Here is a 20,391-nt window from a genome sequence, read left to right as displayed (position 1 = left end):
AGAGCATAATATTGACAGATCCTCTGGATCCCTCCTACTCGACTCTGGTTCCACCAGCACTTCTGCCACCTCCACCACCTTAGTACATCATACCCTGGTTTCAGAAACCTGGATGAGCTCTTATCCCAGTATCCCACTTCCCAACCTGAAAATGCTAGCTCAGTTACTTCAAAAGAAATTAGAATACTGAGGCAAGTAAACACCAGGTTTCTTTTGCAAGTATGAACTATAAAAAAAACAAAGCAAAAACATAATTAAAACATAATTATGATGCTAAAATGAAAGTCTGAGGATTAAATGTGGAACTGGTGCCTCATCTTCAGTTTCTGGCAATAAGATTTGAGAAGCCAATTGCAGCAGAGTGGTAAGCACACAGCCAGAAATTACAGTAGGTTCATCCTTAACTGGTGTAACTTTGTTGGTACAGCAATGACACAACGGGAATGTGCAGGAGTGAAAAACATGCCTGCACTAATAATCAGAAACCTGGATAATGCTAGAATCATGGGAGACGAATTACCAGGTAACTATGTTCTGGATAAACATATAGCACATACCCTAAATATGATCAAAACAAGGCTATGACTCATTACTGGGATACTCTATAATCTCATAAGCATGCTGGTGGTCTAAAAGCCCACGGTTTGCATTTTGCAAAGTTATTTTCTCAACTTTGACCTAAAATATTTGCAATAATTTTTAGCACTTCACAATTCAGGGTTGTGCTTCTTTGTTACCACTTAAAATTAGACTTAGAGTAAAGTTTAGATAATACTGTTCATTTAAAACCTGTTTGATAATTCACATGCTTGCCTCATGCAGTCTATTGTACATTTGTGTCTGATGGTGTCAATGTGTCTACAGCTCTTATCAAACAATGCAGGTAAAAAAGCAGGTCGACCACCCCTCCAAGTAAAAATGGAAGACTGGTAAGTTCAGCTGCCATGGCATAAAATGTACCTCTTAATTGGATTCCACATATATTGGACTTTGCATCCAATTCCATGTAAATACTGTCAGTAAAAGCTGAAACAATGACCAGCTCCAACATTATGTATTTCACTCATAAGCACCTGCATAAACACAGGATTTACTCAGAACAAAGCAAAGATACCATAACAACATGCAATTAACATGCAATATGGATGAATGTCTTCAAAATATGAACACATATAATCTATCATGAATCAGTTTTTACAATGTTGACAGAGTCAGTAAGACTTGGAAAAGGTAGGCAACTTCAAAACTACCAAAAAGTATTTATGTTTGTCTGTGAGAGTTAACAATCCCCAAATTAGCATTAAGTGACAATCCACATTTCTTAGAAAGACAGCAAAAATGTAGCCTTGCAATGCAATCAGTTCTTGTCAATATGGTATGTGGTGTGACAATGACCTTTCATACAAATATCCCACAGTGCCAGTCCCGCACTTCAGCACCTCACTAACTCAAATTTGCAGTGGTTTACTGCCATTTTCACAGAGGAAGGCAGATCATCACAATGGTCCCGTTAGTCCTGGTTTCTTATAAAGAGTTCCAGGAACTCAAATAAATGGGTAACCACACAGTCAAAAGTCTGGTCCTCCTAAAGCAACTCAGCACTATAATTATCTTTGTGCAAATGCCTTGCAATGAAGAAAAATGACTGCTTTTTGGGAACCCAAACTGTCTGGATGAGCTTGGTTGATCCTGAAGCAAGCACCTGTCATAGCTGTTGGTTTCTTTCTATCTGTCTGTCTGTGCCTGACATATTAGTGTTTGTCCTTTCGGCCTGAAGTCAGGACTATGAAGGCCTGCTCATACTGGAACTCATATTGGAAAATTTCCTCTATCATGGTCATTCCTGTATGTTTAGACCCACATCTATCCAATGGCCAAAGGCTTCAGGTTGGAAAATGCTGCCCTAAGCCACTAAAGGCTTTGGGCAGTTCACCCCTGCCATGACCCCAACATTCTTCAATTGGGTGTTTTTTGCCTGAGGAAGGTAACACTAGCAGGGCTACTACAGTATCCACTGTGACACCCACCCATATATGCACTTTACTCATGATCCCTCACTACATGCTTCCATGGTCTCCAAGGTCTGACCACTTTAACCCCTGTCAAAAAAGACTGCCCCTCCTTTCCTTCTTGCCACCAGCGGTTGTCTGAAACCCTGTCATTTTTAGCGCTCTGATGGTGGAGGAAATGTTCTACCACCTGTGTCTTATTTCAGTTTAGTTATTTAGCTACTTTTTCACACATCAAGATCATCACAAATACATTTAGCAAGATTCAAACTCTATACACCTTCAGCCAAACTAAGTAAGAGGGCGGTTTTGCTTTTTGAAATCCAAGAATGAAACTACTACTCCCTCAAAACATCCTGGAATAAAAAGCATTAAGGGTAGAATGAGTATAAAGCTACATTAGACATTCTTTTGTAACATTATGGTCGACTTGCAACTTGTTTATCCCATTTTAACAACACATTTGTCAGCATTTTTCCAAGATACTGTATCAAAGGTGCTGCAATGTGGGGGAATTAATTTTTGGGGGGTTCAGGACTTAAACTTCTGCACAGAGTTGACCTTTAGCTGGAGCACTTCAGAGCCTAGGATTGACATGAAACTCTCCTGCTTGAATCATCTGTACAAAGGTTAAGCAAATGCAGGACTGCAACAGCAATTGCTCTAAGCAGCTGCATATCTATCTATAATACATTTTATTATAAAATCAAAGACACAAGCCTCTGAACATTAACACTTGAGGAGAGAACTCAACTATGATTCCGAAAGAGCATTTCAGCAAGAAGTATCCAATCACAGAGCTTAAAATTCTGTTTCATGCGACACTTAAAGTGAGCGGAAGTTAAAGATAACAGCTTGTAGAAATCTGATTATATATTCTACAGCTTAAATTAGTTAACTTTCAGATTCTCTTTTTTTTTAGTTTTGGATGACTTTGGCAACTACTGTGGGGTGTTTTGTTCCCAGTTGCAATGGCAAAGTGTTCTGAATTCGTTACAGTTCTGATTTGTGCCTCTGACTAACTTCTTCTCCACAGAAACAGTGACTGAGGGTCATGGCTATTATAGTATTTAGAGTCCATCTGTCATACTAAACTCACTAAATCTTATCTCTCACTAATCTTACAACAAACAAACATAAACCAATAATACTGTTGAATTATCAGGAGACAGGAGGATATGCAAAATTCTAAACAGGATTTTCGAATAGGGAAAAAATATTCTGGAATCAGCAGCTCCTCCAACTACGCAACCCTAGACCCTAAACCCTAACCCTGACGCCATCTGTGTTTACAAATAGTACAAATAGCTCCTTCAGTTTTGTGGCCATCAAAATTTTGACTTGCATATGCACAGAGCAGGTCAGTAACCTTTCCCTTCCCTTCCCATCAGCTACCCTGCTCTCCTCTCAGCAAGCCAGTCAGCTATTCATCCACCTTTCCAGTCAGCCATTATCCGCCATTAATTCTTCTAATTCATCAGTCAAGCTTGCATTTCTCCATCCACCCAACCATGTATGTATAGCCAGTTTGCTGTGTGTTGTGTAGTTTGACTGTGTGCTTCTGCAAGGCAGCTGTGAGCCCGGAAGCTTAACTTAGTGAAGTCAGAGGGAGACCGAAGGTTAGAGCCACCACAGGGAGATGGACAAGGGGCACATGCACACACGTATACACACAAACATACATACATACACACACTCTCTACATCTATTTCGGTCTCTCTTTTCTCTTTTTCCACATGTGTCTGTTCCCTTGCTTGCTAAGCCTTGGTGCAGTGAGTAAACACAGCTACTTTGCACTTCCGCTCCATAAACCGCAACACCTGCCCCCAGATGGGTAGAGTTTGTGTGTGTGTGTGTGTTCGTGTGTGGGCCCCTGCTGGCTTCCTATGCTAGATGTAATGTACTGGACTGTATATTAACAGCTACCATAAAATTATAAATGACATCCATGGATGTTTCACAGTCATTGCCATTTCAACAAGTTTTATAACACTTTCACAATAACCTTTTTTTTCTTAATACTCCTGCCAAAAGAAAAAAGAAGCATAGACTCTGTTTATTATGTTTAAACAACCATGGGGTTATTTTAGGAGAACTTAGCATTATCCTGCTAAAACAGCACTGAAACCATGACAGCCTGCAGGGCAGACAAGCTAAATATGTCTACGTATGTTTAAATAGGAGGCACATCCACAGAAAGGTAGGTGTTGAGAGAGCAACGACGCTCAGAATGAATGCCTTCACAGCGGAAGAATTTGTACTTTTCTACACAACAGGCCTCATTAGCTTCTTGGCAAGGCACCCTGCGATCCAGAAAATCTGCTTATATACAAAGCAATAATTTGGGTCAGTCTGCTAAAGCTATTCTTTTTCTTTGAGTTATGACTATTTCAGACCAGTAATAATCAACTACGTTTCAAAAACAAGAAATAGTTCATTAATATCCAGCTAACGGTCAGAGATTGCAAGTAAATGTACAATTACCATGAAATATAACCTACAGTAAAACCTAAAGTATGTGAACAATAAAACAATGAAATATTGAATAATTTCCTGAAACTACATTAAGTCAAAAGCAATGACAAAGCAATCAGCACTGTTGTCTGGATATGGAATTGGTATTTATTCTGATTCTTTCTTTCAGTAAAAGGATGTCAGAGACAATCACACTCACTTAGCAATTACCAGATCCATCTGAACTCCTTATTACTCCAATTATTAGTCAAGCATGCCTTGAAATCACACATGACCTCAGACTATTGTCCCAACACGGTGAGGTTGGTCTACCGCTGAGAGGAAGGATGTGACCCATGTAATGACAGAGGAAATGAAGGATCAGAGCTTTGATCGAAGTTTGCAGTTAGAAAAACTTCTTTTGAGACAGGATATTGGGTGATTGTAGATATGAGAAGTGTCTATAGATAGTTGCATATCAGGAAATGGCAGCAAGTGTATACAGAGAGATTACAATTATATGAGAGTTTATTTATAGAGTGATATATCTTTTTCTAAAATAAATTACTGAGGGATTAAGATGAACTAAACAAACAAACCAAAAAAATTGTATTTGAAGGCACACTCGACAAATGAAAACCAAGTACAAACCGCTGTTGTTTCTGAAAAAATTACTTACTGACAATTTGTAAATAGACTCAAAATCAAATTGTCACCTAAAGGCAATCTTGACAAACAGAAACTCTACTACAAAAAAGTTGTTTCAGTAAATTATATGGTCTTCACATCCTGGTTTATCACTCTCTTTCAAGGATGCCTGTAATGCCTGCTCAGTTCTTTGGTACAGTGCAATGGCTTGACAGCTGGCTTGTGATTAAATGAAATCTCTTGGCAACACTTCTTAACACTGATCACCTGCGCAGAATACATGTTATTATAAAGCACTTGACTGCAGTCAGCTAGGATGATTTTTCCTTTTTAATCAGCATCGGTTCCACCATTTTCCTTCCATTTTTTTTCCCCTCCATCTTCATCATATTGCTGAATTTGGGTTAGACTGTTCGGACTTTAGCTCAAGATTGGGCTGTACCATTTCAAGCTGCACATTTACCCCCCTACTTGGTTTGGCGGTTAGAGTCATGCAAGTGTGTATTTGTGTGAAGAGAAAGAGCCCATGAGCACTCGGCTTTATCACCTCAGTCTGCACCTAAGTCAACCCACAGTAATCAGCCCAGACTTGTACCAGCCCATAGGGGTTTCTCCTGAACCTCCTGATTACCTCTCCGCCACTGGAGAAATGTTACAGTGAAATGGGGCAAAATTTCTGAGCAATTTAAAGGCAATCACAACACAGTGCAGCACTAATACATAACAGATTTACTTGATTTTACAGGTGTTTAAATTTTAGCTTTCTGTTTAGGGTATGAGCCCACACCCCCCTGCGGGCAATGATGCCAAATATTTTGTCTTGCGTTGCGACGATTGCGAAGTAAACAGCTTTACAAAGTAATCTACCAGAAATGTGCACTTGCATGTATTTAATTTTGCAGTGCTTTGCCGGAAGGTGTCACGTTGTGTTGCAGCAAAAGTTTGGCCAAGTTAAACTTTTTTGCCACTATATGCATTGGGACCTTGCTGCCTCACCAGACGGGTCTCATTTGAATGAATCAGTGGGCTAAAGTCAGTCCTGAACGTGGCCTCATAGTGTTTTTTTTTTTAACCCAACAGAGAACTTCTACTTTAAAATTTTGTGGTGATAAAACATTTTTTACTTTATAGCAACTCAATTTCTATTTGATCACAGAAGTTTTCTATCCCTGGTATGTTGCATTCATTTTTGATTTGTCAAAGCAATTTGTAAGCTTGCTAAGCAAGCAGCATGCATTCATATCAATAACACAACCTCAAGCTGTAATGAAGACATTGCAACCATTTGTGGCAGAAATGGACACTGAGTGGTTTTCTTATGGAAGGCTATTGGAAGGTATTTTTGATAAAGAACTGTCTCAAAACTCAAAGCACAAGTGAATGTTTTGTGGTTTGGACTACTACATAAAGATGTATTGTTTTCCAAATGAACAGAATACACTGCAATTTCCATAAGTAAGATTTAAAAGATTTCAATAAGGAGCAAACAGGTATAATTGTACATACAATTGCCATTGATACTGGGTTCTGCATCAACTAATTACCCAATGACAAAGGGCTAACTAACATATTTCTAACCAGCAAATCAAATAAATAAATTAACAAAGCTATGTTTTTTGCTTACAGTTGCAGGACTGTTGAAACACCTATTTAAGAAAGTGTACAATGTGTACATGTCTTTGCCTTTCTTTATACCTGTTCTAAAAGTTTGAATGTCTCAATGCAAATTGCATCTTAAAAATACAAAAACATTCTGATCGGCCTATATAGATAATATGTTCCTCTATATGTCTCCACAGATGAGCGAAGGAGACATATCAGGCAAAGCTAGTTGGTGTGAGAAAGAAATACAAGGGGATGTAGCAAGGGAGTCATTACATGAATAAAATGAATGGCAAGGAATTAAAGGTTTAACTGCATAGTCAATAATTATGGACCAAAATTTGCATCCGTATACACACACAACGCCTGCCTGTAAAGATGCAATGTCCACACATCTAAACCTGTGACTGATGATTGATCCTGTCAGTCAAAGCTTTGGGAGAAATATGGTCTGCCCACGCTGACAAACCTGAACTGTCCAGAATCAGAGGATTAGTGTGTGGACTGCTTCAGTTATGAATGCTGCTTTGGGGAATTGTTCTCACTCTACATCCTCACACACACACACACACACACACACACACACACACACACACACACATACACATCATATCGTGGTCACTTCTGGGGACATTACATAGATTTACATTAATTTTCTGGAGACTTACCCAAAGCTTAACCATAACCACTACTTGCCTAACCCTAACCTTAACTTAACTCTACCTTTAACCTCTGCTTCATAAATCAGGTTTTTGTCCCATTTGGACAAGCCGTCCCCAATTAACTGGCATTTAGTCTGAAATTTGTCCCTGAAAGTAGGCTATGACAGACCACACACACACACACACTGTGCAGCTCTAAATATCTTCAACCTTCCACCCACAACCCTATTCGATTCACGAATTTTGTGTGTGTGAGCATTTCGAGTTGTGTTGGCGTGTGCATTGTGTGTGTGCATAAAACTCTACAAACATTCGTGCATACGCCTCTATGTGTGTGCGTGTGTGCGCCAGTGTGTGTATTTGCCTACAGAACTATAGCAAGCTGACTCAGCCTTGACAGTAGCAATCGGAAACAGGAGACAAGGACTTGGCTAACAACATAAGCCGGCAGCAAGGTCGGATGCACACACACACACAGACAAAGACACACACACACACTTTTTGTCTTTACCTGCCATAATGGAAATAACTGTATATCTTATCTTAAACAGATCAGAGGATTTAATTGTTTCAAAGTGTTTCAAAGTCAGTCGACAGTTAAAAAAAGAAAGCAGAGCAAAGGATGTATGTGCCAAAGTGTGCGATTAAAACAGCTTGTGGGGGGGGTGGGGGGGGGAGAGGGCTGGAGGAGGGGGGCATAAATATCACCCTTTTCTGGACACTTCTGCTTTTCTACTCTGTCACTCTCTTTCACACACACGGCGGACCAGCCCACTTCCTTACCAACTCCATCTCTCACAGTGCTGCCCGGACTTCCCACTGCAATTACTTATAAAAACTTTTCAGGGCCACCACACGTGGTCGGGTTTTTAAAGAGCTGCGTCCCCCTCCTCACGTGGTACGGGGGGTATTGAGTCGTCACAGACCCCCTGAATGATCACCGAAAAATAAGGCGGCGTAGACAATAGCTTGTCTTGATGAATTCAATTCTTTCAGGACCCTGTACCGTTGTCCAGGCAGCTCCGGGCAAAACAATCGTTGCTTTGATAGTCCAAGAAACACACACTCACTCGGTTGCTATTAGAAACACCCTCTAACTACTTCCGAATTGGGATCTAAAGATGATATACATCTGACCGGAACTTCGGATAAATTCTGTGCTGTTATTCCTAGAAGTCTCCTTTCTAAGTCTCCTAACAAGATGCCTCCTGCTGCTTAAGCCGGTGTGAGGTGCAACTAATAAAGAAGAAACATCAGCACGCTCACTTCTGATGCGAGTAAAAAAAAAAAAAAAAAAAAAAAAAAAAAAAGAAAACAGAAAAAAACAATATGACAGCTTGAACTGACCTGGTCTGCGGTGGAAGCGGCAATGGTGTTCGACTCGGACATGATTTGATGCTGTGACCCAGTGGTGCTTCTCTGCTGGCCACTGTAGGCTCCTTCATTCACACCTTGCCTTTCAGTTCCGCAGCGAAAGAGGGGGGAGAAAACACAGTATACCCTCCCTTTTGCCCTGGCTTGATTAATGCCTGAATTACTTTCACCTCATTTCATCTGATGGAGCTCTGCTTCCTCTCCGCCTCTCTCGCTCATTCGGCATGGTAGCCCACTCTCTCTCCCTCTCTCTCTCTCCCTACTCCCCACCCCCACCCCCCCACCCCTCCTTCCGTGATTCCAGCTCTCTCTCCCTCCCCTTGCGCTCTTACTTACTTTTTACTCACTCACCCCTCCCTCTCTTTCTCCTCTCACTCTTTTACTTTCTCTTTCTGCCCCCTCTTTCTGCCGTATTTCACCATTTCAGGAATATGCACCCTCCCTCCTTCTCCTCTGCCATCCACCTCCCCCCTTTTTCCCAACTCCCCCCCCCCCCGCCAAAAAAAAAAGACACAGGAGAGATCCACAGTCTTTTTCCTCCACCTCCACAATGAATGGCTCGTTGTCACTCTAGCACCTAGGCTGAATACAGAGCAAGTAAGCAGGAGAGAGGAGGGCCGATGGGGGTGGTGGTGGTGGAGGCGACAAGGGGGTGTTGAACTTCTAGTTTAGCTGGCCGGAGTAAAGTGGGGTGGGTGGGGGGTCTGGAGCACCCATGGGCTGCGGCCAAGCTCTCTCTCTCCCTCACTCTTTCTCCCAACAGATTAAAGCGAAGAGACAAAAAAAAGTGAGGAGCCCACAAGTGAGGAGCCCGCACGCCTTCCACAGGACTCCCCTGTCCCCCCACCTCTTTCTCTCTGTCTCTCTTATTTCTTCCGTTTGTTTTCAGAGGCAGCTGCTGCAACTCTGCAGACCACCAACAACTTCCCTTTCAGCGGCACTTGACTCTTCCAAATCCTCGTCCGTCTCTACACCCTGACATTGCCAATGCCCCCCCCCCAACTCCCACTCTCTCTGTCGTGTCACACCGAGAGGCCGGCCGAGCCAAAGCCCTCCTCCCTCGCCTCGTCCGCAACATGTTCACAGAGTTACACCCTTTGAAATTCAAGCGCTTTCCGCCGTTGCCTCTGTTTTGTTGCACACATTGTTGTGCCTGTTTGCCACCATATGGCTAATGGCTACCCACAACAAAAAGAGCGAGGAGAAAGCGAGGAAGTGAGCATACAAGAGAAAAAGGTAAAAGTGCATCACAATAGGGGCATGATTGAGAGATCAACAAAAACATCACTCATGCAGCAGAACCAGACGCCGTCTTTCAACATGTCACTCAGCGTCAACTCTCTGACTGGATGTGGTGCAAGTAATGTCAAAAGTTGACAGGCAACTGGCGCCCGGCCTAATGAGTGTTTGATAGCCAGGGACAATGGACACTGCCGCTTGAGTGGAGGCCCTCCAGTTATGTTTAACATGAGACGAGCAACATAGACAGGATGCTATTCATTTGTCTATCAATTCAGAGAATTAGAATCTCACAGGGGAAAAGAATCATAAAAGAATCATTAACATATACCCGCCCCATTCAGTGTGCTGAGAGGAAGTACTGAGGGCACCGAAAACAAGTGCTCCCAACAAATAGTCACACATGTTGACACATTTAGAACAGACAAATTACTGTTTAAGAGGTACTGTTGAGCCTTAGGCATTACTTTGTATTTCTTCTTTACAGCAACTGATAACCCTTAGAGCTTTCAAAAAGCACATTTTTGACAATGTTATTTGGGTATAAGTTTGTTTGCATGTTGGTTTTTAGATGCTTTGACCAGAGTGCTTTTGCAAACTAAAGCTTTTATAATGTGTACTTCGCATTGACATTACGACATAGCAATCAAGCCTATGCACTTAGTTTCAGTAGCTACACTGTAGGCTAGGCCATAGCTTTATGTGCAACTCCACAAAAATGTTACTACACATCAGGGCTACTACGTGAGGACCACAAGAACTGACTGACTCAGTTAGGGCTGCTTGTGTCTCCTATAAACTTCTGATGCTCACTTTGGGAATGAAGACCACATCAAGCAAACTGTTGAAAAGCTCAGGAATCGTCTTCTTCTCACCAACACTAGACAGATTAGCCACAGCATTTCAATGGAAACCTGCGGGCGACAATTTTTGTAACATTCTCCATCACGAAACAAATGAAAAATGTTAACATGATTGCTTCTGCTATGATTGCGATAGGTTTGTCTTCAGTAGTTAGCAAGACAAGAAAAACTTTGCCATTGTTTTGTATTTCCAAGTGAAAGACAAAACACAATTACTGTGGGGGTATATCATGAAAGCACAATAGGGCCTGATAATGTTGGGGTGGTATCATCAACAGGTGAAATCTGATGCTTAACTATAAATGTATTCCTCTGTGTGTGTGTGTGTATGTATGTATGTATGTATGTATGTATGTATGTATGTATGTATGTATGTGAGAACTACAACAAATGGGAGATCATTAGTTCCTCCATGGGGATCCAGCCACTTCTTACAAGCTCTGCCTCAGGAGGGTCTGTTGCCCTCAGATTAGGTCAAACCTAATGAAAAGCTTAGCAAGTGCACCCACCCACACACATATACACACTTAACAACACTTTAATCATGCAGGCATTGAGTGTGGGGGTAATCAGCGAAAACTTGGTATGAATTTGGAAAAACAGATCCTAAAATAAATGCCTGTTGTGGCTGCAGCTGGTTGTTTCTGGAGGAGGGGGAGACTTGTTTTGTTAACTAATTGCCCTATTATGTTAGGTCATTTAACTCTAATTAGAGAAGCACAGATGCTGCTGCTGATAATAACACCAACTTGTTAAAATTCTCACTTGTTTCTTTATATGTGTTCTTGATCCAACAGTAAAACAGCCTATGTGAAGGAATCAAAGTATGTAGAGCAAGAATTTCTACTGCATACTCAAAGGCACTGAGGCCAGTTAATGTTACAGACACCAAGAATCTGAACCCTGCTCCTAAGTGCAACTCCATGTCCACCCACTGCATAAAAGCACGTCTTTATTGTACTGCTGGGATGTTTACTGTATTAATTGTTGGGCATCTAAAATGAATCATGATTTTATGTCTGAAGGATCTTTTTTTTAACAGACCTCAGGTACTGGATTTGCTCAGTTGGGGTCTATAACTAAATGAGACAACTGCTTATGGATTAGTGAAGATCACACCTATTTTTGAGACTATATTGCACTGTTACTGTGTCCAGAGTGTTAAATATGAGGCTACAGTCAGAAGATGGATAGCTTAGCTTAGCATAAAGATGGTAACAAACAGGGGAAAGCAGGTAGCCTGGTAGATAATAGACTGTTCCTTGCCTGGCGGTCACTGCACCTGGCCAAGAAATAGTCAGGCACGCAACTCCCCTCCAAACCACAACTTGTCAATTTTACAAGTTTTGGTTTGGATTAAACAAATGAGAAAATACATATTAGGCATATTTTGTTACATTTTGGACAGTACTAGGCTAGCTGTTTCCCCCTTCTTAAGTCTTTATGCTAAGCTAAGCTAACCACTTTCTGGCTTTAGCTTCATATTAAGCTTACAGAGATGAGAATGGTAGCGATTGTCTCACCTAACTCTTGGAAAGAAAGAGAATAAGTGTATTTCCTAAAAATGCTGTTAACCTTGTTTAACAGGCAGTGTTTAGTCTTGATCAAATCACTATTTTATATAGTTGTTAAGTCATCATTATTAACAAAATTTGTCAATAAGAATAATTAAATTCTGTGTTTGGCTTTATTGAAACACAATCTAAGTGGTAGATGTAAGTTAATGGCATATAATACAACTAATTACTTCCATGACAACCAAGCATAGCATCATCTATTTACATACATCTGCTGAGGAAGAGCGTAAAATACAGCCGAAAGCTCCAGAGCAAACAAGTTAGTGGATCTTGAGTTCAGATTGTTTTATCAATTGCAGTTTCCAAGATCAATAGACTGTCATGCTCAACTCTGTGGCCAACATGGAAAGTAAGTCCTAAAAGTGCTCAGAATTGAAACTTTGAACATCAACAGTTCTTTGGCAAAATTCACAGATGAAGACCATCACCAGTAATACAGTCAAAAGCTCCAAAAAAAAGCAAGTGATCGGACTTTGACTTGGCAAACCGAAAAGGAGGAAGATGTGTGGTCGTCACTTGCTTTAACACGTAAACGAGGTGAAGCCAATGTCAATGGACGGGAGCAGAGAGACAAACAACAAGGAGTGCAAGGAGCAAAACACATTAGATCAGAATGGAATTCCTCTTTCCTCAAGGCTCAACACATGCCAACATCTATTACAGGTAAGCCTAAAAGACAAACACAGACATTGATCTGAAACTCCATCACTGGATATACAACACAAACAGCACACCACATTCACAGGGAGAAAAAACAAGATGTGGATAAAGAGGATTCCTTTCCCTCGTTCCTTTTAAGCTCCAGCTCTGACAAACCAATATCCTCACTGATGTCCGTAACAAATACGCAGTAATTTGGAGATTAATGTAGCCTGGGTTTCACGTTCCAATTTTAGGCTTATTAACTAGACGTTTATATCAAGCAGGTAATAAAATGTGCATGCAGATTTTAAGCATATCCTGCTGTGATTAGAAGCCAGGTTGGAGTTTTAGTCATACAAACAGATGTTAGAGGCAGATAAGGTGGAGATAACATTTCAGTAAATTTAACTAACACAGCACTGAGTGTAAACATTGTGGGTTGTAACTGCTGCTAGGGATATTCAGATCATGCTCTCCTGTGCTTTTTTTCTTTCAATTTTCAAGACGCGTTATTTGAATTGTTCAGTGACAACTTTGGCTTCAAGAGGGTATTAAAAATAAAAGCATCCAGTTTGCAGGAGTAAAACTTTTAATGTGAAGCAACAACTTAACAGAGCTCTGTTAAGGCTATGGAGAAACACTAAGTAAAAAGAAATGAGTTTGATATCTGAAAGTAAGACAAAATATACAAAAAACAAAGCAAGTCTATTTTTTTATTTGTAGAATTATTCCTTTCAGACACTCCAATAACAGAAGGCTGCTTGAGGAACAGTTAAGGTTCCTTTGGATAGACCTCAATTTGAAGTCAAAGGGTTTAAATTTCTGAGTATTATGTTGGAGCTATGGGAGTCTAAAAATATATCCTGGTGTCTTTTGGACCGTGACGGAGACAAGTTTTTTTGGGAGTGGATGACACCTGAAACGTACAGGTATAAACAGCAGGTTGGGAGAGCAACCTGCTAACCGAATGGTTACTGCGCATGCCACATAACCATAATGTCCCCAATTTGATTCCAACCAGGGGACCATTCATCATACTCATCTCTCTCTCCCCTTGTTTCCTGTCTGCCTCCTCATTTCCCACCATCCAATAAAGGCAAAAAATGCTGAAGAAATAATCTTAGCAGGTTGGGAGGAGGGTGAAAGAGGAAAGAGAGAAAAAGTGACAGGATGATGCACCACTCGAGATGAAGACAAGTCAGCAGAAGAAAATTATCTGTTTTCATTTGAAATCTTTTCATTTCATCTCCTCTTTCCTTTTTCAAAGCACTCTTATCTGTGTTGACAAATAGATTCAAATGTCACTCATGAAAGATATATCATCCCATTCTTGTATGGGCTGTGAAAGTTTTGTGATTCAAAAGGCCACAATTAATATTCAGTGAAGGCTTACAAAACTTTATAGTTGTACACAATGTTTCAATTAATACAACTGAATACTGCTGACTTTGTGTGCTTCCTCCCTCAGTCCAAATGTGCTCAAAGGTATGAACTGAGTCCATCTGTGTTAGACCTGTGAGGACTGATATTTACTTCCCTTCCAACCAGTAAAAACTGGAGTAAACTCAATCTGAAATGCAATTAATTTATAATGTTACGAAAACACCTCATTATAGTTTGTATTGCAATCAATGGGGCAATTTTTTAAATTGTTTTTGTCCTGCAGAAATATCAGTCACATCATCGTCTGGCAAATATTTGCAATTTTCAGGATAGCTTTTCCCTGACATTTTTCCAAACCAGTTCAGACTACGTTACAATACTTAAACAAACAAGTGGCTTGTGCAACTTAGACTCAACTTTGAAGTGAGCACACAAATACAACCACCAACATACATAAGAAAAGACAGTCACAATACATAAAGCGCAAACTCCAAAGCCAAGGTCAGGAAAACACAAAGTTCACCCCAATACAATCTAGTTCTCGGTCATTGACAGAGCTGCAAGAATGACGCCAAAGCTGACCTTAATATCCAGAGTAGTAGAATGAGAAAATGGCCTTTTCTGCTGTGCTTTGTGTTTTTACAGGAATCCAATTCTATATTTTAATTGGCGAATTGACTTTCAGAGTGTGGAGGCAAAGCAGACCAGTGCCTTCACCCTAATGATCGTTAAATAGACAAACAAAATTGGGGAATAAAGCATGATGGTGCAGAGTTGTAATTTTGATGGATTTATAAAATTGATTTATTCAGTAAAAAAAAAAAAAAAAAAAAATGCTAGATTTCACCCATACGGAAAAATAATATATAAACATATATGCCCCTATACCAGTGACATTGTGCCATATATGATATATATTGTAGGCACATATGAGCAGTTGTATACATAGGATAGTATAACACATACATGTTATACATATATACATACACACATAAATACATGTCACAAATGAAAGGACCATATAATAAATCTTTTATATATGTTTTTATATATTTAAGTAGGTGGCATATGTGTAGACTATATAATAAAGTTCATATATGCTTGTAAGACAAGATAGATAAGGAAGTGGAGATTTTTATGGCAGGAAAAACACCAGCCTTATCCTTTATCTAAGATATACAGATTTTGTAGACCCATGTCTATTCTATTTGCATGTAAGTTATTCAATGGTACATGACTTTCAAGGGCATATAATATATTTCTCATATCATCCAGTTATACTAAATTGAGTTATTTGGATCAATCACTTAAGAAAATATGGAAACATTTCCATCAATTAGAGTTAGAGTAGGCCATCAAAGACTCCTAGAACCCCTTGACCTGAGCAAGAAAAGTTTATCAACCTAAAACAAACCCAAAAAAAAAGCAAGGTGGCTTGTCGGAAAAAATGAGATGCTGAAACACAAAAAAATCAGAATTGCTATCCTTAAATTATTCTATTTGATCCTTAAATTATTCAATTTGATCTTGAGTGTAGACATCTGGAACCACAGTCTCATTACACTGATTTTTAAAAAAGGACATTCATAGACATTACTGAGTCACTGTGTGAACAATAACCAAGGTTTTCTGTATCATCTCAGCTCATAATAGAATTTGAGAGAGAAAGAGAATAGGAACTGGATTTGTGTTTAAGATTTTTAATTAAGTTTTCTTGGTTGATTTATTGCCCTTAAATGTGAACTTAGAAAGTATAAAAATGTGTTAATGAGATAAAATTCATGATATGAATTGTGAGCCTCTTCCCACATGTGCATTGATGACATTGCGTTTGCACAGAACAGGCACTCAGAGGCGGCTGGCCTGTGTACCAGGCTACAGTTCACAAAGTGTCAGGTAACGTAACTTGTCTGCCATGATGTCATCTGTGCTATGTATGGAATACTGGATCTAAAAACATTACATTTTTCTTTATGGCAATATATGTCAAATTAATGATTTTTTCAAGAAGTTGCCACTAAACTCATAATGTAATAACTTTTTATATTATGTAGAAAAGGTTATTTCATTATGTCATTATATCATGCTCAGAATTTTATTACATTATTGGTAGATTATTACATTAGCAGTTTTATCAATTTTTTAAAATTATTTTTTATAATTACATTATGGGTTTCTACGAACGTGTGTGCAGTCAGCTAACACTAGATCCTGTATCTGTATCCAGATAAACAACTGTGTTTGAAAATATCTGGTTCTTTAGTAAAAAGTCGAAGGCATAAGACTGTGTACATAAAAATGAGCTTAAAATTCATTCATGTGCACTACTAACGGTGGGCAGTAGCTAAATATTACAGAAGATTTACAATCTGCAGAGTGAATCAGTTTACTTTTAATTTTTGGGTCATTCTTAAAGGAACTCAGCAACATATTTTGTTCACAACTTCAGCAATGAAGTGTTTTGCATTCATTCCACTCTGATTGACGCCATGGCTTCTTCTCCATAGCAACAGCAGCCGAGGCTCATGGGTATTGTAGTTTTCTTAGCCATCAGCCATGCCAAAAGTATGGAAAGAATATGTTTTCTTAAGTTTGAAACTGGTTGTCATTATATAATTCTATAGGATCATTACATAATCCTGAGTTTCTATGTTCAGTAACATTAAGGAGATCGTTTAAAGAAATATTTGAAATGGGAATACAGAAAGAGGAAATACACTTCAGAACCAGCAGCCCCTCACACTTTGCAAATGTATTCACTGAGAATGGACCTGAAACATATGTAGGTGTTTCAGGTTTTATTGAAAAGCTAGACTTCAAATACTTACTGTTACCCTGAACAATATAATTTGTGTATAATTTATATATCTTATCCACCTTGCATTTACTACCTGTTTCCTTGTACAATGTTGGTACATCAAGTTGTGTTTTTTGATCGCGCCTTAAATTCACAATATACTTCCATGGCTAGTTTCAAACACTTGCATTGTATTGGGCTAGTTTCTGTGCTCCTTTTCTCCAGTTCTGACACCCCGACATGGGTGAAACTCTTTTCAATATGACCTGGCCCATAGCGGAAAAAATGTCACGCATAGCAGAAAGCAGCATCAACTGAGAGCGAGTTTTCCAGCCATGGGTATTGTTTGAACAAAGGGTTGTTAAACCCCCTTAATTGAGATCCAAATTTTTGAGTCGGTCCCTCAGCTTGATCTCGGCTTAAATCCACAGGACCACCAGGTTTCTTGCCTGTGATGGCAGCTATGGCAGTGGAAGCTAACTATTCTCTACCCTATCTGCTCTAATTTCCAGGCAAGTTATCGCTCTCCGAGTCTTCTGCTGAAGACAAACCCTCTGCCACCACTAATGTTACCTCCTCTTCCTCTTCTTCATCATCCTCCTCATCCTCATTATCCTCCATGTTTGGCATTACGATGTCCTCTACCACATTAGCATACTCATTGCTGGAATTAGGAGTCTATGGATCACCACTGACATCATCCACTCTCCTTCATTATTTTGCGATAACAAAAGTAAAGCAGTCCATAATCAGCTAATGAGTTTTAACACACTAGAATGCACAAACTTATTGTATTTCACCGAATCGATTCAACACTTGTAGGAACTGCTAGACTAGAAACTGCTAGACTAATGTTAACGTTATCACACACATGCACATACACACTTACATCAAATCACACAACAAGAAAGGTTAACGGTCATCATCACTTACATAAATGAAAAATATGATTTCATAGTTTAGTTACATATAAGTCGGTCCAATGTGTTCATACATTTTTTTTTATTCCATAAATATTTTTCACCACGAAATTACTGGGGTTTTGGTGGGAGGAGAGGCCTAGGGGGGCTCCGAATTTTTCAGGGGGAGCTTAAGACCCCGCTAACCCCTCCCTCCCGCTGCCATTGGAGCCAAAAGTCGTGTCTGGGCTTATTACATCCCCCTCAATCTATATACAGTATCTGTTCCTTACAGCAATTAGGTTAATTTCGCTTCACCTCTCGTTAGCTCAGCATGCCTGTGATGGGACGTCTGACTGTGACAAAGGCCTTGAACTGAGGGAAGCATCGATAAGCCAGACTTTCTCTCCCCTCCTAAGCGGTCCACATGAAGGAAGGCTTTGAGAGTGGACGGCAGAGCAGTCAAGAGAAGATGGGATAAGAAAAGTGAAGCGAAGGCAGGATAAAATAAGGGAAGGGAAGAGCAGTGAGGAGAGAACTTCACAGGGTTGAGGTTGACAATAGGACAAGCACTGCAGGAGCCACAGTGCAGAATAAAAGGAAAGAAGTACAAAAAGCTCAGTTTTGCAACAGCAGGTTGGCTTTGTCCATTGCAACAAAAGGACAAAAATGTGTTGAAGCGCGGTTGGAGAGAAAATCAACCTTTCTTGTTCAGTCCAAAACAGCTAGCTCTTTAATTGGAAGTGGTGGGGGGGAAGTGTGTTTCAGAAAGGAAAAACATCAGTTTCAAAGCGAATAAAAAGGAGACAAGAAACAGAGTGATAAAGAAGAGATTGAAGGGAAAAGGGATGATGAACAAGATTCAAATCAGCGAGTGATGTTTGTCCACCGGTCCAGCTGACCTGACCTGACCACTCTGGACACCCAGGGGAGAAAGACAAATGATGGAGAGGAAGACAAGAGACTAAAAAAGAGGGAACAGCGAGACATTTCCAACGCTTGGTTTAACCTGAAGTTTCCATGATAATTTCTCTACCCATCCCCCGACCCCTCATCCCTCACTGCTATGGCTGGGAGGGCCCCAGCTGTTCGGTCTGTATAAATAGCGTGAGGCTTCGGCCCGGACCCCCGGGGAGACCGGGGCTCATTGGAGAGAAGGCATGGGAACAAATCGGGCCGGAAAAAGCACACAACATACACATTTTGACAAACATATGGGACCATTGCTGGGGATGAAAGTGAGGGACATGTGACTGAAGTTGGTCTCACGTGGCAGAAGTCACTGTTGCGCTTGAAATGTGACAAAAGAGGAAGAGCGAAAAACAGAGACAGACAGAGATATGAAATATGTCTTCTTCATTTATTAAAGCGACGAAATACCATCCAAGATGCCACTGCTTCATGCACATCATCAGATCCTCTACTAGGTGTATGAAAAAATCATTCATGGTCACATTACAAAGTAAGTTTTTCTCTCTACCTATGGACCTGTATGCAACAGCTTTACAACATCTCTCCATAAAACTAAATGAACTGAAGCTGAGGGTCTTTTCGCTACCTTCATCGCCCTTCTAAAAGTTTAAGTTCAGTCAGACACCAGGTGCTAATGGGTGACTTTCTGCAATCTGATTAGACTGTGAGTGCCTTGTTCAAAAGCACGAGTCCCCTTTTAAACACGCACTTCGCTTTGTTAAAGTTCAAAGCTCAGTCATTGTTCTGACAATGTACCCATCTGAGACCCAGTATTTCCATAATTTTTCCTCCACTCTGAATGCAATGCAATCACATCAGTGAAGACTACCTTTTCCATGTAGGCTTATAATAATTTCAGTTTAATACACCACCTAAGAAACAAAATACAGAGTGAATGAGCTGAATTTTAGGTTAATGAATAAATGTTTCATACATTTTCTCTTGTTTGTTAAACATATTATCTGCACTAATCAATACTTTTATTATAACAATGGATCAAATGACTATGTGTAATGTGAGAGGAATCACTAGTAGTGATGAATCCAAGGCAGATTTATGACCCAGCTCTGCTCTATGGGTTGTTTTAGTGTTTTTCAGCTCATTGTTTTGATTTTACAGCCTGCAACTTTACTGCTTTGGTTCACTCTCCTGCTTCTAGTGGACAAGTTAACTGTCTGGAAAACATGGCGGAGCATTTAGTGGCTAAACAGCCACAAATTTCCATCAGAAGTTGGTGGAGACCAAAACAGAGCTAAAAGGAGAGTGAATA

At 40.0% G+C, this 20,391-nt stretch overlaps 1 protein-coding gene across 3 annotated transcripts in view; it reads right to left on the bottom strand.

The window, feature by feature from the left end:
- Positions 1 to 20,391, bottom strand: part of slc6a9 (solute carrier family 6 member 9) — a 114,288-nt gene that overhangs the window by 48,777 nt on the left and 45,120 nt on the right. The window contains exon 1 of one of the 3 annotated variants that reach the window (XM_067605020.1): positions 8,723 to 9,030. The exons of the other annotated variants lie outside the window; for them this stretch is intronic. Coding sequence (XP_067461121.1) covers positions 8,723 to 8,764 — 42 coding nt within the window. The 5' untranslated portion in view covers positions 8,765 to 9,030. Of the gene's footprint in view, positions 1 to 8,722; positions 9,031 to 20,391 lie in introns of those variants that run through there. 3 annotated transcript variants of the gene reach the window in all.

The sequence above is a fragment of the Thunnus thynnus genome, chromosome 12 (genome assembly GCF_963924715.1).
Source record: "Thunnus thynnus chromosome 12, fThuThy2.1, whole genome shotgun sequence".
NCBI classification, from domain to species: Eukaryota; Metazoa; Chordata; class Actinopteri; order Scombriformes; family Scombridae; genus Thunnus; species Thunnus thynnus.
This window is presented reverse-complemented; position numbering and strand designations above follow the sequence as displayed.